The 26,094-nt window shown below is 44.4% G+C and overlaps 1 protein-coding gene across 2 annotated transcripts in view; it reads left to right on the top strand.

Annotated features, from left to right (window-relative positions):
* Positions 1-465: 465 nt before the first annotated feature.
* LOC110530466 (SPARC (osteonectin), cwcv and kazal like domains proteoglycan 2) overlaps positions 466-26,094 on the top strand; it is a 77,355-nt gene continuing 51,726 nt past the window's right edge. For both annotated transcript variants that reach the window (XM_036986874.1, XM_036986871.1), the window contains exon 1: positions 466-771. In XM_036986874.1, coding sequence (XP_036842769.1) covers positions 583-771 — 189 coding nt within the window. In that variant the 5' untranslated portion in view covers positions 466-582. The remainder of the gene's footprint in view (positions 772-26,094) is intronic.

Here is a 26,094-nt window from a genome sequence, read left to right as displayed (position 1 = left end):
TTGAACCAATGTTGAAGAGACATTGAATTGACGTTTGTGCCCAGTGGGATGTGTGTACATTGTATAATCAATTAGTGAGATTAGCCTGAAATATCACATTAATTTGTATCAACTGTATGAATAGCAGCAAAGTTGGTTCCTGATTCAGTCTTCAGTCATCTCTTTGTGACATTTGTTTAGATCAACAACATAAAAAGTAATGATATGTTGACAATAGAGCCTTCCACAATGCAGGGCATGGCTATGATGATGTTGGTGAAGAGCAACTGCAGAAACTGGTAGTCAACTGCAGTCAAAACTTCATGACCTTTGATCACAAGATTTGTGTTAAGTTCATGCAGTGGACATGTAGGCGCAAGTCGGACAATGCAACATACCTAAAAGTCGGTGACCAGACTTGACAAAAGTGATCGGCTCGAACGCGCCCAGTGTCACCCCAGTCTCTCTCTCTCTCTCTCTCTCTCTCTCCCTCTTTTTTTCTTCCAGCAGCAGGAAGGCGCAATCAGGTCGCATTCTACTCCTCTTCTCATCCTCGTGAAGAGAAGCTAGAACGAAGTGCTGCGCGTGTTTTCTAACCGCACCATGGTGGGAATGACGGAATTGGGGTGCCTTTTCGTCCCGGTGATGATGCTGGTGGGGTTCACCTTGCAAGCGGAAATTAACAACGGGAAAGAGGAGGAGAAAAAGGGGAATTTCATGGAAGACGAGCATTGGCTGTCCACCATTTCACAGTACAGCCGCAAGATCAAGCATTGGAATCGCTTCAGAGACGTAAGTCGCTGTTTTGGTTGATTGAGAGATCTGCCGTAATGCGGTAAGCTATATTGATAGGGAAACAGAAGCCAGCTGCACGATTCCGCTTGGCAAACGTCCTAATAACCGGATGCGTTTGCTAGGCTACTCCGATTTTATTTGTCAGATAATTAATATCAAGGGTTTGGTGTCATTGCTTAAGATACACATCTGAAGCGTTTGTGTAGCCAGATGTTATGGTGTTTTTTCATTGTAAACATTATCTTATGTTAAAAAAAAATAAAAAATGTTAGGCATAATCATTCAGATGGAGCCTAAGATGTTGACCTCAGATATACCCTAGAGGAGTGTAGCCTAGGGTACAGCCTCATTGTGGTCATGGTGCACTGATCTATTGCATTTTCTGGAGAACTGGAGAATGTAGGGTTGCCTATGCAGTCATATCATTATTGTACATCATTTGTAAACACTCAAAGGACCTCTGCAAGGTAACCTACATTTAATTACGTAACTGCCAGAATAAAGGAAACACCAACAGAAAGTGTCTTAAATAGGGCGTTGGGCCACCACGAGGCCCCGGAACTGCTTCAATGCGCCTTGGCATAGATTCTACAAGTGTCTGGAAATTGGGTGGATGCAGCACTATTCTATCACAATCATTTCTGTAATTTGGTGTTTTGTTGATGGTGGTGGAGAACGCTGTCTCAGGGACCGCTCCAGCATTTCCCATAAGTGTTCAGTTGGGCTGAGATCTGGTGACTGAGACAAACACACACCCTTTAAACCCCATATGCTTCTTTGAGACCCCTCTTTCAAAGTCATTTAGATGTCTTCCTCAAGCCATGGTAGCCCAAATAATGGCCAACTGGGCATGATGGGATGTTAATTGCTTAATTAACTCAGGAACTACACCTGTATGGAAGCACCTGCTTTCAATATACTTTGAATCCCTCATTTACTCAAGTGTTTCCTTCATTTTGGCAGTTACATGTACATACATGCAATGTATAATGTGTGATTTACACTACTACATAGGTACCTGCCATCTTCAAACCAATACAAGATTGAAAGCGTGTTTTGAAAGCATCATATCAGGATATTTTCTATCACCTAGCCTCACTGTCCATAGGCCTACCTATTGATACTTTACCATTCTTTGGCATATTATTGGCAGTAGTAATTATGCACATTGCAAATTTGCAATGATTTAGAATGACATTTGTTCCCCTTTAAAGATCCGTCCCCACATTCACCCCTTATACTTATTCCGTCATGCTTTTCACGGTATGCATTCTGGCCTGCTGTCCTACTGCTAATGACTCGGCCTAGTGTTTGCAAATAATCTGTTACAAACAGAATAGGCACAATGCAATTATAATACAAGTTCTGATCATTGATTGCTGAGGTAATGCAATTAGCTTTCAACTGAATCCAGCTGTGGCGAATGATTTTAGCCTAAAGGGCATGTAAATATTGCTTTGTTTACGAATATTGTGTGTGTGTGTGTGTGAAATCCTGCATCCAGTAGTGATTACCAAAGATCACAGCAGGGCATTTGCAGGTAATGGAATTTCGAGTCTCAGATTTCTCACTTACAATGTAACAAAAAACATTGATTTCAAAGTTAACAAACCATACACTAAGCACAAGGAACACTTTAAACAATGTACACAGAAAATTTTACAAAACACATTTTACTGGAAGAACAGTGCAGATGCAAAATTTGGTAACAGAATTTCTGTCAAATCTCCCTCAGTGTTTTATGACCACGTTTTCCAAAATTCTGAGTCGATATTTAACTGAGTTTTAAGATTCAAAGATGTCTGCAGAAAGAATGGGGTGTCAGCTATGACATGACACCTTGAGTTTGAAAACATCTCTTTTGGTATTGAACTACAGTAACTGAAGTGGATTTACACCCGGTAACGGAATTGCGGTACGGAATTTCTTCATGGGTCCCTGATCTGTACAACACAGAAATGCTTAATTATGGATGTGAGTGTCATTCTGTTCATGGTGATGTATCCTGAATAGGTACACAAAGGTAGAATTATGCAATATCCTCATTATTTTAATGAGCTCCACCACCAAATCAGACCAAATTTGGTTGGTCCGAATAGGACCAAATCTGAACCAATCATAGACATCTATGTTTCACAAGTTTGGACATCAACGTACAGCCCAGTACAGTACAATATGGCACAGAACAGTAGTGTTCAGTACAGTAGAGTATAGTTCAGTGCAGTAGATTTTATTGTACTCAAGTCTAGTGTGTGCTGAACTATTATCTACTCTATTCTACTGTACTGAACTATAATCTACTGTACTGAACTATAATCTACTCTATTCTAATGTACTGAACTATAATCTACTGTACTGAACTATAATCTACTGTACTGAACTATAATATACTGTGCTGAACTATAATCTACTCTATTCTACTGTACTGAACTATAATCTACTGTACTGAACTATAATCTACTCTATTCTACTGTACTGAACTATAATCTACTCTATTCTACTGTACTGAACTATAATCTACTGTACTGAACTATAATCTACTCTATTCTACTGTACTGAACTATAATCTACTGTACTGAACTATAATCTACTGTACTGAACTATAATATACTGTGCTGAACTATAATCTACTCTATTCTACTGTACTGAACTATAATCTACTGTACTGAACTATAATCTACTCTATTCTACTGTACTGAACTATAATCTACTCTATTCTACTGTACTGAACTATAATCTACTGTACTGAACTATAATCTACTCTATTCTACTGTACTGAACTATAATCTACTGTACTGAACTATAATCTACTCTATTCTACTGTACTGAACTATAATCTACTGTACTGAACTATAATCTACTGTACTGAACTATAATCTACTCTATTCTACTGTACTGAACTATAATCTACTCTATTCTACTGTACTGAACTATAATCTACTGTACTGAACTATAATCTACTCTATTCTAATGTACTGAACTATAATCTACTGTACTGAACTATAATCTACTGTACTGAACTATAATCTACTGTACTGAACTATAATCTACTCTATTCTACTGTATTGAACTATAATCTACTCTATTCTACTATACTGAATAAGAATCTACTCTGTGTAGCGTAATGCTTGTGCTTCTAGCTTTGACAGTGCAGTAATGTCTAACAAGTAATATCTAACAAATTACACAGCATATACCCAATACACACAGATCTAAGTAGGAATGAATATATACAATGGCCGAGTGATGTCGAGATCTATGATTGCTTCAGATTTGGTCCGGAACATGGACGTCTATGTTTGGGCCGAATGAAGGCCGGTCCAGACGTTTGTAGACATTGAAATCGTCCGGGTTAGGCCGGTAGGGATATCCTTATCTCATCCGCCACCAGCGACTCCTGTGTCGGGTCGGGCGCAGTGCACGCTAACCAAGGACGGTGTTTCCTCCGATACATTGGTGCGGCTGGCTTCCGGGTTGGATGCGCGCTGTGTTAAGAAGCAGTGCGGCTTGGTTGGGTTGTGTATCGGAGGACGCATGACTTTCAACCTTCGTCTCTCCCGAGCCCGTACAGGAGTTGTAGCGATGAGACAAGATAGTAACTACTAATAATTGGATACCACGAAATTGGGGAGAAAAAAGGGGGTAAAATAAAAAGAAATAAAAAAAACACAAATTATATTTTTGAGTGAGCACCTAACAAGAAGCCGTATGCAATGTTTTCTTGTAGCACACACGTGATGGTAGAGTTTGCAAAAGCAAATAATCATAATATCATTCTGCCAGGTAGGCATAGGCTACTTTGTAGTTATATTTAATTGAGAAGGTTTTTGGGAAAGCAGAAGATGTTTTATTAGTATCATCGCTAACGGCTACATGATGTGGTAGCTGCGTGCACCGCACATAGATGGGAAATTCTTGTTGCCTCTTCAGAAAGTTGCAGGAAATACCGAATCACTGATGCATTCTATTCATGTCTTATGATTAACTTGGGTAAATGAATACATGTTCAATACATTTAGTTGATTCCCTACCAAGTTTAAAGTTTTACTGTTGTTGAATTCCATTTTGTCTGACCTTTTATAGCGCCCTAAAACAGTCCAGCTGAACATAACAGTATGCCAGTGGAAGAGAGGACAGTAGCAGGTGACCCAACTGTGCTTTGTGACAACTATGATTTCCCATTGTAGTCAATTCAATTGCAGATATTCACTTACAGATTTTTCTGAAATTCTGTTACCTATTTGGTAACAGAATTAAATTTGAATCACTTATACACTTATTTGTTTATGAATTATTATCAGTAAAAACACTAGCTAATTGATAGGTCTACCTTTACTTGTTACTTCTGTGAACTTGTATTATTCTTCCTCCTCACAAGGGAACATATATAACATATATGCCGGGAGTCAGGAAACGGAAGCAGAAGATGATTTTAATAAAGAACCAAAGCAAGTGAACAAGCATGAGGCGCGTACATAACGTGAGAGAAAGCAATAACACCTGGTGACTGAAGACCACTGAGGGCTAAATAAAGGAGGAGTAATCAAGGAGAAATGATGAGCAGGTGTGCGCAATGTGGGTTGCCAGGACCGGTGGTTAGTAGACCAGCGACGTCGAGCGCCGGAGGGAGGGAGAAGGAGTAGGCGTGAACGCAGGGTTCTTTACTACAACGTTATTGTTTTGATATATTTCTAATCCCTTTTAAGACTTTATCTGGTAGATGTTCTCTAAGACCCCCTTTCCATTTGTTTAACAAGAAATTCCTTATTCCTTGTTTTTAGGATGGAAAATGGTTGAAAAATGTATATATGCTAAAAAAAAAATAGACTCTTAGCATTTATTTGAAATCCAAGTTGACCTGCTCCTATGCACTACACGTTGGTCCTTTTACATGGACATGACCAGCATTACTTGGATGAGAGGCCTGTTGTATTATGTTCCAACCTTATAGGCCTATTTCATGATTATATTCCTTGAGAATCCTGTTAAGAGGAGTTTTAGTTGATCCCATATCTAGATTGAGGGATCGTATGACTTCATTGGAGCATACAATACATGCTTTTTTCTGAGTTGATTATTGGATTGAAATGTTTGGAAATATTATAATAAATATCCTTATTTGTATGAAGGAAATAGCTGAGCCCCTCCATGTCCAAAATAATTCTGCCATACTGTGTCAATAGTGTCATATTGTAATCATTCTAAATAAAACCCTCTGCTAAATGACAAAAATGTCAACAAAATCTATTATCGCACAAAAATGACAAATCCCCACTTCCCAAGTATGTCTAACTAAGCTTCTATATCATTGTTATGCAAATTGGTAAACATTTTTTGATGTAATTATGAAATGTTCCCAACCCCAGTAAAGCAGGTAAATGTGTCTAAATGGTTGTACATCTTCCCTGCTGTTCCGGGTGCACACACACACGCATAGAGACGCGCACATAGAGACACACACACACGCATAGAGACACACACGCATAGAGACACACACACGCATAGAGACACACACACGCATAGAGACGCGCACATAGAGACACACACACACGCATAGAGACACACACACGCGCATAGAGACACACACACGCGCATAGAGACACACACACGCGCATAGAGACACACACACGCGCATAGAGACACACACACGCGCATAGAGACACACACACGCGCATAGAGACACACACACGCGCATAGAGACACACACACGCGCATAGAGACACACACACGCGCATAGAGACACACACACGCGCATAGAGACACACACACGCGCATAGAGACACACACACGCGCATAGAGACACACACACGCGCGCATAGAGACACACACACGCGCGCATAGAGACACACACACACGCGCATAGAGACACACACACACGCGCGCATAGAGACACACACACACGCGCGCATAGAGACACACACACGCGCATAGAGACACACACACGCGCGCATAGAGACACACACACGCGCGCATAGAGACACACACACGCGCAAAGAGACACACACACGCGCAAAGAGACACACACACGCGCATAGAGACACACACACGCGCATAGAGACACACACACACGCGCATAGAGACACACACACACGCGCATAGAGACACACACACGCGCATAGAGACACACACACGCGCATAGAGACACACACACGCGCATAGAGACACACACACGCGCATAGAGACACACACACGCGCATAGAGACACACACGCGCATAGAGACACACACGCGCATAGACACACACGCGCATAGAGACACACACACACACGCAGAGACACACACACACGCAGAGACACACACACACGCAGAGACACACACACACACACGCAGAGACACACACACGCAGAGACACACGCAGAGACACACACACACACACGCAGAGACACACACACACACACACACACGCAGAGACACACACACACACACACACACACGCAGAGACACACACACACACACGCAGAGACACACACACACACACGCAGAGACACATACACACACACACACACACACACACACATGCATAGACACACACACACACACACATGCATAGAGGCATACACACACATGCATAGAGGCATACACACACATGCATAGAGGCATACACACACATGCATAGAGGAATACACACATATGCATAGAGGCATAAACACACACACACACCAGAGTACTCTCCTGGCGAAGCAGGATTAAGTTTAGATATATGTCCTCTGGAACTGTATTGTAGAAATAATGAAATTGTGGGCATGAAGATTAAGTATGAATTACAGTGGGATTATTATGATGGGCCTGGATGGGTGCTGCTGTGTCTTTACACGGGCAGTGGCACACACACACACACCGATGGAATCTGAACACAACCCTGCACACATCACAACCATCCCCCACATGCTCCTTTTTTGTTGAAAATTGTAAAAAACTTTTCAGGGAAAAATGCTCAGCTCTTCTCAGTGGGTTTGCCGTCCAGTAGAGTTAAGATTTCTCTTTTCCTCAGTTTGAAATCAAACCCCATGTGAGGCACAAACAGAGACCACAGCTCTGCCTGCATGCCCTGAATGAAGGAGTTTATGTATTTTTCTCTCTGAAGACTTGGTGGATTACTGTGTATGATGTCAGAGGTGACATGGAAATCTTTGTGGTTACCATTCCCGGAGGGAGGTGTGGGTGTGTGTGTGTGACGGTTTGTTTGTGTTTGTGGGGGAATCTTGTGTGTGGTGTGTATATTTAAGGGGGGAAAAGTGCTGATATGTCTCTGGTGATGTTGACAGAAGAAACATCAGAGGCAGCGCATCACAGAACTCCCTGGGGATCGCCAATAGCAACCTCTTTGATGTCAGTGTGCAGCCGTAGCAACGGAGGTCCTCTGAAATGGGCCTGAAAGTAACTAGTTTCAGAGGGAAGTTGATGACTATTCCCCCACCACTCTCTGTAAGAGGGGGGGGGGGGGGGGGGGTAGAGTTGTGAAGTGTATGGTGGAGTGGTAAAGTACATCCAGTTTGCAGCACGGACTTTGGGCCGAGGACATCTCCATAATCCAGGATGGGTAGTATTGTCATTTGGAACAGGATGTGTTTAGCAGAGTGTGTGAATGAGATTTGTTCCGGTAGGGAAAGCCTATTCTGGATTTGACCTTTGCTTGAAGACTTTTGATGTGTGTGTGGAATGATAGTGCCCTGTCCAACCAGATTCCCAGGGATTTGTATGAGCCCATCTAGTGAGTAGATGTCAAGGGGAGGATTGATGTGCGTTTTCTAAAATAATGGAAACACTTAAATGATTGATACAAAGTAGATTGAAAGCAGGTGCTTCCACACAGGTGTGGTTTCTGAGTTAATTAAGCAATTAACATCCCATTATTATTAGGGTCATGTATAAAAATGCTGGGCAGACCATTATTTTGGCTATTATTTTGGCTACCATGGCTATGCCCCCTTAGGATGACAACGCTCCCATTCACAGGGCACGAGTGGCCACTGAATGGTTTTATGAGCATGAAAATAATGTAAACCATATGCCGTCTCAGTCACCAGATCTCAATCTAATTGAGCAGTTATTGGAGATTTTGGCGCCTGTGACAGCGTTTTTCACCACCATTAACAAAGCACCAAATTATGGAATTTCTCGTGGAAGAATGGTGTCACATCCCTCTAATAGAGTTCCAGACACTTGTAGAATCTATGACAAGGCGCATTGAAGCTGTTCTGGCTCGTGGTGGCCCAATAGCCTATTAAAACGCTTCATGTTGGTGTTTCCGTTATTTTGGCAGTTACCTGTACGTTTAGTATCATTACAGGGAAAGATTATGGATTCATCAATACCTTCCTTATTATCCATATGGATAATGATACAGTATCATTTGAGAGTTATACACTCTCCTCAGTCCTCAAATGAAGCATTAGTCTGAATCTCCATGCAGCTGATGAGATAATCAGACTACTAATGATTTTACTCCTATGAACCTTGACCTGAGCTGCATGAAACATTGGTTCATTACATCAACCCCAATAACCAAATGGTCAGAGGACCCATAATCAGAGGATGTATGTGTGTTCAAAGAGGCTCCAGAGGAATGTGTATTCTCTGCTGCAATATATTGGTTTACTCCGAATATACAGTATTATACTTTAATCACTATTGTTGTTTCCCATGTATTTGAAGAGAAATAAAATACAAAAAATGCTAACAAAACCAGAAAATGAGTTCATTGGGTATTTTTCAGGATATAATTTGGTTAATCTATGAAGGGTCGCCCATGATGCTATCTAATAAGACAAATTAGTAAAATTGGCGTTGACTCACTATGTCCTTTTGAGGGGAAGAATGTTGAATTTTAATGCAACAATGGAAAAAACAATCATCAAAGAGGCAGAACGTGAAAAAACAAATGTACACCCACTGTACATACCCACACAAACAAACATATTTATACATGAATATTCTATATTTATTCTTCTCCTCTTTCAAGTATAAGACCCACGGTACAGTATGCATTGGATAGAGTGTGGATGACGGCTGTTTTGTATTCGATAAAAATAGCCATCACCACTCCACACTTCAATCAATCCAATCCCCGTCATTGAAAAGACAAGGCGATTAGATGTAACAATTACCGTCAACAACTACATTTAATACATCCAATCCTTTAATCTGACAGACAGGTGCACTGGACAATTCTTCATTCCACTAATGCATCCAGGCTGGAAATCCCAAAACAAAGGAAAACACAATAATGATGATTGGCTGCTGGAGGAAGCCATTGTGGTTTAAAGGCCTTACAGTGTCACGAGTCCCATTGAGAAGACCACCCTTTGACTGAAACTGTTGGCACACAAGCCTTAAAATTTAATTTCATGTCTTGATTTGACGATGTGAGTGATTTATAATTTAAAGAACAACATTTCATCTCCCATCTCTAAATAGACTTAATTCATCCTTGAATATAATTCTTAACTTCTTCTTCTATACAGCAGTATCTCTATATTCCTGGTGTAGTGTCTTCTGTACCATAGTGTGATTCACAGTTGAGTCAATATGCTGTATCCCCTGGCCTCCTTTTCAAATGACCGTTATGATGATGAGAAAGTCAATTAGAACTCCATGTTCTATTTTAACTCTGTTAATGCAGATCAAACGGACACCGAAAGAGGCTGTTGATCCAGCAAATGTCTCCAACTCCCCTTTTCCACCCAGGTTTCACAGTCACACAAACTGGTTAATATGTTAAGATGTTTAATGCAACTCCAATACAGGGCTGATGAGCTATGACGGCTGATATTAGTCTATCAACCTGGATCAAACTCAGATAGGAACATCCGATGAGTCTGGCTGCATCTCAAATGGCACCCTGTTCCCTATTTAGTGCACTACTTTGGACCAGGACCCATAGCTCTACATAGACAATAGGGTACTATTTGGGATGCTGCCTCTGTCATTGTGCAGCAGCTCACAGGTCAAGCCACCATCCTTGTAATAATAGGAAATTGGATGGCATGGTTGAAACTGCATGGTTAAACCTGCTTTGTTGAAATTTCAGTGGGTCTGCACATTATGCATAATTTATCTGATTTAGTCTCTGACTGAATACAATTTTATGCTCAACTAACTTCCCCCTATTAATGTCACATTGTGAAGTCACACTTTGGAATCAGTCTGATCAGCCTTGGAGACAGTGGCTGTGTCCCAAATGGCACCCTCCTCCCTACACAGTGCACTACTTCTGAGCAGAGTCCTATGGTGTTTTCTATCTTTGATAATGAAACCCACCTGTAGGAGAGGATAACACTCATTATTGTTAGGAGAGTGTGTAGTGGCACGCACAGCTGACCTATCCTTAGGTCTCTCTCTCCAATTCAGCAGTAGCTCATTAGACCACAGTAGCGGTCCAGGGCTGTGTCACCAGGTCCCTGGTAGCTCATTAGACCCCAGTAGAGGTCCAGGGCTGTGCCACCAGGTCCCTGGTAGCTCATTAGACCACAGTAGCGGTCCAGGGCTGTGTCACCAGGTCCCTGGTAGCTCATTAGACCACAGTAGCGGTCCAGGGCTGTGTCACCAGGTCCCTGGTAGCTCATTAGACCACAGTAGTGGTCCAGGGCTGTGTCACCAGGTCCCTGGTAGCTCATTAGACCACAGTAGCGGTCCAGGGCTGTGTCACCAGGTCCCTGGTAGCTCATTAGACCACAGTAGCGGTCCAGGGCTGTGTCACCAGGTCCCTGGTAGCTCATTAGACCACAGTAGCGGTCCAGGGCTGTGTCACCAGGTCCCTGGTAGCTCATTAGACCACAGTAGTGGTCCAGGGCTGTGTCACCAGGTCCCTGGTAGCTCATTAGACCACAGTAGCGGTCCAGGGCTGTGTCACCAAGTCCCTGGTAGCTCATTAGACCACAGTAGTGGTCCAGGGCTGTGTCACCAGGTCCCTGGTAGCTCATTAGACCACAGTAGTGGTCCAGGGCTGTGTCACCAGGTCCCTGGTAGCTCATTAGACCACAGTAGTGGTCCAGGGCTGTGTCACCAGGTCCCTGGTAGCTCATTAGACCACAGTAGCGGTCCAGGGCTGTGTCACCAAGTCCCTGGTAGCTCATTAGACCACAGTAGTGGTCCAGGGCTGTGTCACCAGGTCCCTGGTAGCTCATTAGACCACAGTAGTGGTCCAGGGCTGTGTCACCAGGTCCCTGGTAGCTCATTAGACCACAGTAGAGGTCCAGGGCTGTGCCACCAGGTCCCTGGTAGCTCATTAGACCACAGTAGCGGTCCAGGGCTGTGTCACCAGGTCCCTGGTAGCTCATTAGACCACAGTAGCGGTCCAGGGCTGTGTCACCAGGTCCCTGGTAGCTCATTAGACCACAGTAGTGGTCCAGGGCTGTGTCACCAGGTCCCTGGTAGCTCATTAGACCACAGTAGCGGTCCAGGGCTGTGTCACCAGGTCCCTGGTAGCTCATTAGACCACAGTAGCGGTCCAGGGCTGTGTCACCAGGTCCCTGGTAGCTCATTAGACCACAGTAGCGGTCCAGGGCTGTGTCACCAGGTCCCTGGTAGCTCATTAGACCACAGTAGTGGTCCAGGGCTGTGTCACCAGGTCCCTGGTAGCTCATTAGACCACAGTAGCGGTCCAGGGCTGTGTCACCAAGTCCCTGGTAGCTCATTAGACCACAGTAGTGGTCCAGGGCTGTGTCACCAGGTCCCTGGTAGCTCATTAGACCACAGTAGTGGTCCAGGGCTGTGTCACCAGGTCCCTGGTAGCTCATTAGACCACAGTAGTGGTCCAGGGCTGTGTCACCAGGTCCCTGGTAGCTCATTAGACCACAGTAGCGGTCCAGGGCTGTGTCACCAAGTCCCTGGTAGCTCATTAGACCACAGTAGTGGTCCAGGGCTGTGTCACCAGGTCCCTGGTAGCTCATTAGACCACAGTAGTGGTCCAGGGCTGTGTCACCAGGTCCCTGGTAGCTCATTAGACCACAGTAGTGGTCCAGGGCTGTGTCACCAGGTCCCTGGTAGCTCATTAGACCACAGTAGAGGTCCAGGGCTGTGTCACCAGGTCCCTGGTAGCTCATTAGACCACAGTAGCGGTCCAGGGCTGTGTCACCAAGTCCCTGGTAGCTCATTAGACCACAGTAGCGGTCCAGGGCTGTGTCACCAGGTCCCTGCCTGCACCTGTTCTTCCTCTACTCCACTTCATTTTTAATGAACAGAAAACATTCTGTGCATTCACACAAATCTTGCCTCAGTACCACACACACACACACACACACACACACACACAAACCTCCCCCAGTTGAAGCCAGGTTGATTAAAAATGCAGGATGGATGGGTAGGTGTGTTTGTGTTTGGTGGGGGGTGTTTGGGCGGTTTGGCTTACCGGAGCGAAGCTCATTATGAAGTTTCAGTGATTTGTGCTAGAATGTTGTAATTATGGTGTTGTGTTCAGTGTGTGTCTGTGTTTGCAAGCTTGATAATCAAATCAGTTGGATGCAGTTTTGTAGGTGCTTGTGAATCCTTAAAGCTATAAAGCAATGCAAGCAGTTGGCGTGGTGGCCAAAACAAAACATATAACCTGCTGCTTTGACCTGGGTTCTGAGACAATTATCTTGTTCTTAGTGGTTGCATGACACATGTAGTGTGCTCCCAAATGGCACCCTATTCCCAATCTAGTGCACTACTTTTCACTAGACCCCTAGTAGAGAATAGGATGCCATTTGAGTTGCAACCATTCACACTCTCGGACGAAACAAAACACACAAAACAAAGGTTATTTGATGAACGCCAATCATGGCACTCTTCTTTTATTTTTTAATTTATTTTTTAATTGTACCCCTTTTTCTCCCCAATTTCATGGTATCCAATTGTTGTAGTAGCTACTATCTTGTCTCATCGCTACAACTCCCGTACGGGCTCGGGAGAGACGAAGGTTGAAAGTCATGCGTCCTCCGAAACACAACCCAACCAGCCGCACTGCTTCTTAACACAGCGCGCATCCAACCCGGAAGCCAGCCACACCAATGCGTCGGAGGAAACACCGTGCACCTGGCCACCTTGGTTAGCGCACACTGAGACAAGGACACCCCTACCGACCAAGCCCTCCCTAACCCGGGCGACGCTAGGCCAATTGTGCGTCGCCCCACGGACCTCCCGGTCGCGGCCGGTTACGACAGAGCCTGGGCGCGAACCCAGGGACTCTGATGGCACAGCTGGCGCTGCAGTACAGCGCCCTTAACCACTGCGCCACCCGGGAGGCTCTCTTCTTTGATTTTGATATAACAAACACCCGCCCCTTCAGTCCTCCGAACCACACTGTAGAGTGAAAACGGAACCCATGGGCCTTGTTGTGTTCTGCTGCACTACCCAAGTTCACCACTAGTGACATACATGCATTATAACATAGAGTGCATCTCCTTTTTTCCACATGTTGTTACGTTACAGCCTTATTCTAAAGTGGATCAAATTGTTTTTCCCCCTCATTAATCTACACACAAAAAAACATAATGACAAAGCAAAAACAGGTTTTTAGATACATTTTTGTGCAAATTTATAGAACTTAAATATTACATTTACATAAGTATTCAGACCCTTTACTCAGTACTTTGTTGAAACACATTTGGCAAAGATTACAGACTCAAATCTTCTTGGGTATGATGCTACAAGCTTGGCACACCTGTATTTGGGGAGTTTCTCCCATTCTTCTTTGTAGATCCTCTCAACCTCTGTCAGGTTGAATGGGGAGTGTTGCTGAATAGCTATTATCAAGTCTCTCCAGAGATGTTCAAGTCTGGGCTCTGGCTGGGCCTCTCAAGGACATTCAGAAACTTGTCCCGAAGCCACTCCTGCTTTGTATCGGCTGTGTGCTTACTGTCGCTGTTCTGTTGGAAGGGGAACCTTCATTCAGGCCAAAGAGTTCAGTCTTGGTTTCATCAGACCAGGGAATAATGTTTCTCATGGTCTGAGAGTCCTTTAGGTTCCTTTTGGCAAACTCAGCAGGCTGTCATGTGTCTTTTACTGAGGAGTGGCTTCCGTCTGGCTACTACCATAAAGACCTGATTGGTGGAGTGCTGCATTGAGATGGTTGTCCTTCTGGAAGGTTCTCCCATCTCCACAGGTGAACTCTGGAGCCCTGTCAGAGTGAGCACCGTGTTCTTGGGGACCTTCAATGCTGCAGATATGTTTTGGTACCCTTCTCCAGATCTGTGCCTGGACACAATCCTGTCTCGGAGCACTAGGGACAATTCCTTCGACCTCATGGCTTAATTTTTGCTCTGACATGCACTGTCAACTGTGGAACCTTATATAGACAGGTGTGTGGCTTTCCAAATCATGCCCAATCAGTTGAATTTACCACAGCTGGACTCAATGGAAACAGGATGTACCTGAGCTCAATTTCGAGTCTCATAGTGAAGGATCTGAATACTTATGTAAATAAGTATTCTGTAATTTTATTTTGAATACATTTTCAAACATTTCTGAAAACCTTTTTTCGCTTTGTCATCATGGGGTATTGTGTATAGATTGATGAAGATGAACATTTATTTAATCCATTTTTTAAATTAATAATTAATAAAAAGTAACTTAAGACAATGTGGAAAAAGTCAAGGGGTCTGAATACTTTCTGAATGCACTGTACCTATTACATGTAGAACGGAATAACTAGTGAGATGATGTAGTGATATGTAGAAGAAGAGTATGCATGTGCTGATTATGTATGCTAAGCGTGCTGAGTAAACGTCCCCTTAATTATACCCATCGTGTCCTCATGTTACTGATTCTACTACACAACACCTTGTTCAAATACTTTAGAAATGCATCCTTCCTTGAACTAAGCACAGATTTACAAGTGATTGATAGGTGAAAGCAAAGTTAACATCCTATTGCTTACATCAATCCAACTGAATCATAAATGTGATTACTTCAAGGAGGACAGGAAGGAATGATGCCTTTTTTAAAATATTCAAACATCAAATCAAGCTTTATTTATACAGCACATTTCAGACATTTCAGACATGGAATGCAATGTGCTTTACAGGGAAAAACAAATAAAAAACAATGAAAATAAAAGCTGAAATATTTACTACACAACAAACATAAGATAAACTGAACAACTAAAAAGCACCCAGAGGAAAAGCAAAAACTAAAAAAAGTGTGTTTTAAGATCTCATTTAAATATGCCCAGAACCCCCCTCCGGTTCTCTGGCAGGCTTTTCCAGAGACTGGGGGCATAATAACTAAAGGCTGCCTCTCCATGCATCTTGGTCCAAGGCTTTGGAATAGTTAAAAGGCCAGTGCCAGAGGGACCTGTGTTTACAGGTCTTACCTGTGTTTTACAGGTCTTACCTGAGTTTACAAACTTACATAACTTAAAATCATGTCTGACATGTGGATTGATTTAAAAACCACTAGAATAATCTTACAAGTAATTCTAAAACTCACAGGCAGCCAGTGCAGAGACCTTAAAACCGGTGTAATGTGTGCTCTCCGCCTGGTCTTGGTCAGTACCTGTGCTGCAGCATTTTGTATGTTTTTCAGTTGACCATTGTTTTTTTGGGGTAGACCAGACAGGAGAGCATTATAGTAGTCAAGCCTGCTTGTAATAAAAGCATGGATGAATCTCTCTATATCAGCCTGCGAGAGAAACGGCCACACATTGGCAATGTTCCTCAGGCGGTAAAAAGCTATTTTTGTCACATTACTAATGTGTGATTCAAAATTTCGTTCAGAATCTAAAATTGCACCTAGGTTTTTTTAACCGGTGCTTTATCTTTATTGACCATGAATTAAAACAGCGGCTAGATTCTCTCTCTGTGCTTTGGCTCCAACAATAAGTACCTCGGTCTTGTCTTGATTTAGCTGGAGGAAGTTGTGAGCCATCCAAATATTTAAGTCACTAATACAGTCTAACAATGTATCCATGGAGCTAAAATCCTCTGACACAGAAATGCATACTTGTTTATCGTCTGCGTAGCAGTGAAAATTAATGCTGTGCTTTCTGAAAATGCTGCCGTGAGGTAATATATATTACTGTAAACTGAACAGTACCGGACCCAAAAACGAACCTTGTGGAACACCACATTTAATATGTAAACTCAGCAAAAAAAAGAAGCATCCCTTTTTCAGGACCCTGTCTTTCAAAGATAATTCGTAAAATTCCAAATAACTTCACAGATCTTCATTGTAAAGGGTTTAAACACTGTTTTCCCATGCTTGTTCAATGAACCATAAACAATTAATGAACATGCACCTGTGGAACGGTCGTTAAGACACTAACCGCTAGGTAGGCAATTAAGGTCACAGTTATCAAAGCTTAGGACACTAAAGAGGCCTTTCTACTGACTCTGAAAAACACCAAAAGAAAGATGCCCAGGGTCCCTGCTCATCCGCGTGAACGTGCCTTTGGCATGTTGCAAGGAGGCATGAGGACTGCAGATGTGGCCAGGGCAATAAATTGCGATGTCCATACTGTGAGACGCCTAAGACAGCGATACAGGGAGATGGGATGGACAACTGATCGTCCTCGCAGTGGCAGACCACGTGTAACAGCACCTGCACAGGATCGGTACATCTGAACATCACACCTGCGGAACAGGTACAGGATGGCAACAACAACTGCCTGAGTTACACCAGGAACGCACAATCCCTCCATCAGTGCTCAGACTGCCCCCAATAGGCTGAGAGAGGCTGGACTGAGGGCTTGTAGTCCTGTTGTAAGGAAGGTCCTCAACAGACATCACTGGCAACAACGTTGCCTATGGGCACAAACCCACCGACGCTGGACCAGACAGGACTGGCAAAAAGTGCTCTTCACTGACAAGTCGCGGTTTTGTCTCACCAGGGGTGATGGTCGGATTCGCGTTCATCGTCGAAGGAATGAGCATTACACCGAGGCCTGTACTCTGGAGCGGGATCGATTTTTGAGGTGGAGGGTCCGTCATGGTCTGGGGCGGTGTGTCACAGCATCATCGGACTGAGCTTGTTGTCATTGCAGGCAATCTCAATGCTGTGCGTAACAGGGAAGACATCCTCCTCCCTCATGTGGTACCCTTCCTGCAGGCTCATACTGACATGACCCCCCCCCCCCCAGCATGACAATGCCACCAGCCATACTGCTCGTTCTGTGCGTGATTTCCTGCAAGACAGGAATGTCAGTGTTCTGCCATGGCCAGCGAAGAGCCCGGATCTCAATCCCATTGCGCACGTCTGGGACTTGTTGGATCGGAAGATGAGGGCAAGGGCCATTCCTCATCCCAGCAAGAACTGGCAAATCTGGTGCTGTTCATGAGGAGGAGATGCACTGCAGTACTTAATGCAGCTGGTGACCACACCGGATACTGACTGTTACTTTTGATTTAGTTACTTTTAAATTTCTGTTAGTCACATGTCTTTCGAACTTGTTCAGTTTGTCTCAGTTGTTGAATCTTGTTATGTTCATACAAATATTTACACATGTTAAGTTTGCTGAAAATAGATGCAGTTGACAGTGAGAGGACGTTTCTTTTTTTGCTGAGTTTATTTTCTCTGAGTTATGTTCACCAACCGGTTAAATTTAGAACTGGACCGGAGATGCCAACCCACTTCTCCAGTCTGTCCAGAATTACATCATGGTCAACAGTGTCGAATGCAGCTCTTGAATCTAAGAGTACAAGGACAGAGAGCTGTTTCGCATCTGTGTTGCCTCTAAGATCATTTCCCACTTTAAGGCTGTTTCTGTGCTGTGGTGGGCATGAGAACCAGATTGGAATATTCAGGAGATTACTGTTAGGGTCATGCCCAGGAATTATTATTGTAGCCTACTGTACCAGCCCTGGATATTGCCCTTGTTCGGACTGTCACAGAAAAGCTGTAGGCCAGGGGTGTCGAACTAATTTTTCCACGGGGGCCGCATTCAGTCTTCAATGAAGTCCGGAGGGCCGCACTGAATATGTGTTATATTTACTTGCCCTCAAAATTAGTCTATCAATCAAGCGGGCTGGATTGGGCCCCCTCCAGCGGGCCGGATTGGGCCCCCTCCAGCGGGCCGGATTGGGCCCCCTCCAGCGGGCCGGATTGGGCCCCCTCCAGCGGCCCGGATTGGGCCCCCTCCAGCGGGCCGGATTGGGCCCCCTCCAGCGGCCCGGATTGGGCCCCCTCCAGCCTGTGCACAGGCTGTATGTTTGACATCCCTGCTCTAGGCATTCAGCTGTTTATTCAATTATCTTGACTATTATTTTATTTATAGGTTTATATTTTCAGATTAAGATGTTTAATGTACTGCTCTCATTTGGTTCATATGTACAGCTTTGTCAAGAGACATCATCTCACCGACATTCTTTTATTGTGATGTTCTAGAGCTCTGTTAAGCTTCCGGCCTTTTTCACATGCAGCAGACATTTGTCTGATCAAAGGCAGATTAGATGGAGTGTGAACATAGATCAGCGGGCAGGGCGTAGATGGAGTGCGCCTAGATCAGCTCCTAGACAGCGCTGTGGGGTGTCCTGGCCCAGCACCAGAGGTTGTGGGCTCTTGGGAAGTCGCCGTATATAGAGTGCACCTAGATCAGCACTGACAGCGAGAGTGATGGGAGCACCATGCTACACTGTGGGGTGTCTTGGCCCAGCAGCAGAGAGATAGGTGGGATGTAATTAAGAGAGAGAAAAATATCCTTTCATCATCGTCCACTATGCACTCCCAGGATGCGTTCCAAATGATACCCTATTCCCTATATAGTGCACTACTTTGACCAGGGCCCATAGGGAAAGACACAATAATTATTGTGTTTTCCTAGAAAGACACAATCATTCTAAAAAAGTGGCATAGTCTGTCTCTGAAATGCCACTGAACTTGTGTTGTTTTGCCTTGAGCCACCTGGCCCTGGTCAAAAGTAATGCACTTCATAGGCTATAGTGTACCATTTGAGACATAGGCTGTGTTTCTGTGCAGGCTCTTGTGTTGTGTTGAATGTAGACCTTTCTGTTTCTCTTCCTCCCGTTGTACATGTATGTGCTGTGGAAGAGAACTGTGCTGTGTATGAAATATTTCAATGGTATTGAAATAATCCCAGTACTGAATATTTCACACTTGGATTAACCCAGGATTGTTGTTCTATTTGGCTTGAATCTCCATTTAGACCTCTCCCCACTATCTCTAGTGTAGCATTAATGCAGTGATGCGTCACACCTATGAAGTGTTGTCAGGACTGATTCTATCTGAATCGCATGTATCCCTTCAGTCTTTCCAGCAAGCCCAGTCCAGCAGTATGGACGATGGCCTGGCCAGACAAGACTGCCAGCAGCACCAAGTCACGAAAACTACAATCAATTACAGCTGGATACTGTAGAAGGCACTGTGTGTGTCTGACAGCACCAGGGGACCGAGGGATAAAATCAGCGTTGTGGAGAACGTGAACGGAATCATACATTTAAAATGGAATTCAACAATATACAGTGCCTTGCGAAAGTATTCGGCCCCCTTGAACTTTGCGACCTTTTGCCACATTTCAGGCTTCAAACATAAAGATATAAAACTGTATTTTTTTGTGAAGAATCAACAACAAGTGGGACACAATCATGAAGTGGAACGACATTTATTGGATATTTCAAACTTTTTTAACAAATCAAAAACTGAAAAATTGGGCGTGCAAAATTATTCAGCCCCCTTAAGTTAATACTTTGTAGCGCCACCTTTTGCTGCGATTACAGCTGTAAGTCGCTTGGGGTATGTCTCTATCAGTTTTGCACATCGAGAGATTGAAATTTTTTCCCATTCCTCCTTGCAAAACAGCTCGAGCTCAGTGAGGTTGGATGGAGAGCATTTGTGAACAGCAGTTTTCAGTTCTTTCCACAGATTCTCGATTGGATTCAGGTTCTGGACTTTGACTTGGCCATTCTAACACCTGGATATGTTAATTTTTGAACCATTCCATTGTAGATTTTGCTTTATGTTTTGGATCATTGTCTTGTTGGAAGACAAATCTCCGTCCCAGTCTCAGGTCTTTTGCAGACTCCATCAGGTTTTCTTCCAGAATGGTCCTGTATTTGGCTCCATCCATCTTCCCATCAGTTTTAACCATCTTCCCTGTCCCTGCTGAAGAAAAGCAGGCCCAAACCATGATGCTGCCACCACCATGTTTGACAGTGGGGATGGTGTGTTCAGCTGTGTTGCTTTTACGCCAAACATAACGTTTTGCATTGTTGCCAAAAAGTTCAATTTTGGTTTCATCTGACCAGAGCACCTTCTTCCACATGTTTGGTGTGTCTCCCAGGTGGCTTGTGGCAAACTTTAAACAACACTTTTTATGGATATCTTTAAGAAATGGCTTTCTTCTTGCCTCTCTTCCATAAAGGCCAGATTTGTGCAATATACGACTGTTGTCCTATGGACAGAGTCTCCCACCTCAGCTGTAGATTTCTGCAGTTCATCCAGAGTGATCATGGGCCTCATGGCTGCATCTCTGATCAGTCTTCTCCTTGTATGAGCTGATAGTTTAGAGGGACGGCCAGGTCTTGGTAGATTTGCAGTGGTCTGATACTCCTTCCATTTCAATATTATCGCTTGCACAATGCTCCTTGGGATGTTTAAAGTTTGGGAAATCTTTTTGTATCCAAATCCGGCTTTAAACATCTTCACAACAGTATCTCGGACCTGCCTGGTGTGTTCCTTGTTCTTCATGATGCTCTCTGCGCTTCTAACGGACCTCTGAGACTATCACAGTGCAGGTGCATTTATACGGAGACTTGATTACACACAGGTGGATTGTATTTATCATCATTAGTCATTTAGGTCAACATTGGATCATTCAGAGATCCTCACTGAACTTCTGGAGAGAGTTTGCTGCACTGAAAGTAAAGGGGCTGAATAATTTTGCACGCCCAATTTTTCAGTTTTTGATTTGTTAAAAAAGTTTGAAACATCCAATAAATGTCGTTCCACTTCATGATTGTGTCCCACTTGTTGTTGATTCTTCACAAAAAATACAGTTTTATATCTTTATGTTTGAAGCCTGAAATGTGGCAAAAGGTCGCAAAGTTCAAGGGGGCCGAATACTTTCGCAAGGCACTGTATATTTTTTTTAACTAAGTAGAAAATTAACCAAACGTATTGAATTGATTAGAAAATGCATTAATTTGCCCAAGATTTTCACAAGACATGAACAAAATGCATCAGTGATTCGTATTTTCCTTCAACTTTCTGAAGATGCAACGGCACAGGAATGCCCGTGTCTGTGTGTGAGCATTTGTCTACAACTTGGTGTAGCTGTTAGCGATGATGCTAATGTGTTGACAAGTGTGTTGACAGGTGCAGGAGAGCAGAGATTTGTGAACAGGCGCACACTTTATTTAGGCAAAAGTTCAAAACACACAAAACAGTCACAATAATTATGTTTAACAATAAGCATCTTCGTGAAAAATAACACGGAAAAAACAAGCCAGTCTGGGGCGTCAACAATACACACGTAACACAAACAATCTTACACAAAGACATGATGGGGTACAGAGGAATAAATACATGTAGATTGATTGGGGAATGAAAACCAGGTGTGCAGGGAACAAGACAAAACAAATGGATACATGAAAAATGGAGCGGCGATGGCTAGAAAGCCGGTGACGTTCAGGTGGTGTTCGGCGGTCGACAAGGAGAGGAACCGACTTCGGCGGAAGGTAGATGGAAAGGCTTTCCCAAAAGCCTTCTCAATTAAATGTTAACTACAAAGTAGCCCATGCATGTTTTGCTCTAGGAAGCCGACAAGACTCACAAGTACTAGTTGAAAAAATATATGGAAGTATATATGGAGACTGTTTAGTGACAAAAATAAGGGGTTAAATATATATACAACAAAATGATTCCTGATATAGGACAGACACTTCAGAACAAACTTCCTTTAGATTTTTTTTGGGGGACTCTCTTTTATTCCATGTTGTGAATCTGTTATTCAATGCGTTTGTATGGGCTAATAGCAGTTAGGACCCTAAAATATTCTGCAAGTTAAAAAATAAATGCAAATGGGATACTTCAAGGGGTCTTAAATAGAAAAATGATCCTTAGAATGACCCTTCTTAAAACAATTCCATAGAGTTTAGTAGTAAACCCCCCTCCCTGCTTAGATAGGGCTTAGACTCTTATGGGTTAAAAAAAGTGTGATTTTTGAGAGCGAAAACCTGAAAAAATTGAAATAACAGAAACCTTGAAAAACTAAATAAAGAAGACTGAGTTTGGTGGAAAAATGAACAGAATCAGGCAAAAAAATCGAACAGATTTTATAGGGCACTAGATTAGTAACACAGCATGGGAGAAATGGAAACACTTAGAGGGTTTTAACATTTCAGTCACTTTCTGCTCTTTTCCCCCCTCATCCTGTAAAATCCAATACTGTTCAGAGCAATGAATTGGGCCTGTATTGAAACAATGTCTATCATCTAATGAGTCACCAAGTAGCCTAATGTGGATCCGCTGAATATAGTTCCAATGTTGCTTTTCTACTGGGAAAAGGCTATAGAAAATTGTGCTCCAGTGTCAAGCTTCCTAATCATAATCTTCACCACTCCCTTGACTTCATGCGAGAACATTGTGCTGGTAGTCAATTAACGTGAGATTTAAATAAACATGTACTTTCCTCTTTACCTCTTTTATGAAGACAAAAAAATATTGTCTCAGCAACAGCATTGGCAGTGGAAGCTGAAACACACACACGCACATGGTGTCAAGGTGTTGTCTTTGTAATGGACAGAGTGGAGAGTGGTCACCTCAGGGCACTTCCTGTGATGTCAACATGTTTACATTCCCTAACACTCTGTTCAGTTTGATCTGACAATCTATTGATCTCTCTCTCTCTCATGCTCTCTCCTTCTACCTCTCTCCCTCTTCTTATGTGCGTTCTGCTCTGTCCTCTCCCTCTCTCACTTGCTCTACCGCGCTTTCTCTCTCCTCCCACTTTCCCCCCGTCTCTTTGAGTCATACCCCCTCAGTGGTACTAAACACCTCTCACCTCCTCACCACTCTGACAGCTCTCAAATACCACTTCCTTCTGTAGCCTCTACCTCCCTACCCTCCCAGCCCTCTAAGCACTCCCAGGATCAGCAGCTTCTGAGCTGGATCCCCACACGAGCTCTGATCCTGTCTCCCTAAACCTCCCTACAGCCAGAGAAGAGAAGTGAGCTGCTGCTACTGCAGCGTGTGATCTACCTCCATTCCCTACACACTTCTAATCATGAAACCCCTGGCTGAAAGCGAGGAATACCCCTGTGTGCATACATATACATATAGACCAATTAGCACGCTCAAGTGATCTAATCTGTGCCTCGCAGCTCATTTAACGCAAGACACTGCACCATAACGCACTGCACCATAACACACTGCACCATAACACAACACACTGCACCATAACACAACACACTGCACCATAACACAACACATTGCACCATAACACAACATATTGCACCATAACACAACACACTGCTGCCATAACACAACACACTGCTGCCATAACACAACACACTGCTGCCATAACACAACACACTGCTGCCATAACACCACACACTTCGCCATAACACCACACACTGCTGCCATAACACTGCGCCATAACACAACACACTGCTGCCATAACACTGCGCCATAACACTGCGCCATAACACTGCGCCATAACACAACACACTGCTGCCATAACACTGCGCCATAACACTGCGCCATAATGCAAAGCACTGCCGCCATAACACTGCACCATAACACTGCTGCCATAACACAACACACTGCGCCATAACACAACACACTGCTGCCATAACACTGCTGCCATAACACTGCACCATAACACAACACACTGCACCATAACACAACACACTGCGCCATAACACTGTACCATAACACAACACACTGCGCCATAACACAACACACTGCTGCCATAACACTGCGCCATAACACTGCGCCATAACACTGCTCCATAACACAACGCACTGCTGCTGTCACGTTCTGACCATCGTTCGTGTGTGTTTTCCTTGTTTTAGTGTTGGTCAGGACGTGAACTGGGTGGGCATTCTATGTTGGATGTCTTGTTTGTCTATTTCTATGTCCGGCCTGATATGGTTCTCAATCAGAGGCAGGTGTTAGTCATTGTCTCTGATTGGGAACCATATTTAGGTAGCCTGGGTTTCACTGTGTGTTTGTGGGTGATTGTCCTTAGTGTTAGTTTGCACCAGTTTAGGCTGTTTCGGTTTTCATTACGTTTATTATTTTGCACTGTTTGTATTTGGATTCATGTTGCTATAGTCACAATAAACATGGATCGCAATCTACACGCCGCATTTTGGTCCGACTCTCCTTCACACCTAGAAGACCGTTACAGAATCACCCACCACAAAAGGACCAAGCAGCGTGTCAACAGGCAGGAGCAGCGCGAGGAGACGCGCAATAAGGATTTCTGGACATGGGAGGAAATCCTCGACGGGAGAGGACCCTGGGCTAAACCAGGGGAGTGTAGCCGCCCAAAGGAGCAGCCCAAAGAGGAGGTATGGACATGGGAGGACGAATTAGAAGGAAGAGGACCCTGGGCTCAGCCAGGAGAATATCGCCGCCCCAAAGAAGAACTGGAGGCGGCGAAAGCGGAGAGGCGCAGATATGAGGAGGCAGCACGACGTAGCGGATGGAAGCCTGAGAAGCAGCCCCAAAAATTTCTTGGGGGGGGGCTAACAGGGAGTATGGCTACGCCAGGTAGGAGACCTGGGCAGACTCCCTGTGCTTACCGGGGGGCTAGAGAGACCGGACAGGCACCGTGTTATGCAGTGGTGCGCACGGTGTCTCCAGTGCGGGTGCATAGCCCGGTGCGGTATATTCCAGCTCCACGTGTTGGCCGGGCTAGATTGAGCGTCGAGCCTAATGCCATGAAGCCGGCTCTACGCAGCTGGTCCCCAGTGCGTCTCCTTGGGCCGGCTTACATGGCACCAGCCTTGCGCTCGGTGTCTCCGGTTCGCCTGCATAGCCCAGTGCGGGCTATTCCACCTCGCCGCACTGGCAGGGCGACCGTGAGCATTCAACCAGGTAAGGTTGGGCAGGCTCGGTGCTCAAGAGCTCCAGTGCGCCTGCACGGTCCGGTTTTTCCAGTACCACCTCCACACCCCAGCCCTCCGGTAGCAGCTCCCCGCACCAGGCTTCCTGTGCGTGTCCTCGGCCCAGTACCACCAGTGCCAGCACCACGCATCAGGCCTACAGTGCGCCTCGCCTGTCCAGCGCTGTCGGAGCCCTCCTCCTCTCCAGCGCTGTTGGAGTCTCCCGCCTGTCTAGCGCTGTTAGAGCCTTCCTCCTCTACAGCGCTGCCGGAGTCTCCCGCCTGTTCAGAACTGCCAGTCTGCAAGGAGCTGCCAGTCTGCAAGGAGCTGCCAGTCTG

The sequence above is a fragment of the Oncorhynchus mykiss genome, chromosome 1 (genome assembly GCF_013265735.2).
Source record: "Oncorhynchus mykiss isolate Arlee chromosome 1, USDA_OmykA_1.1, whole genome shotgun sequence".
Classification (NCBI taxonomy): Eukaryota; Metazoa; Chordata; class Actinopteri; order Salmoniformes; family Salmonidae; genus Oncorhynchus; species Oncorhynchus mykiss.
Note: the sequence above shows the minus strand (reverse complement) of the source record. Positions and strands in the feature narration are given on the sequence as shown.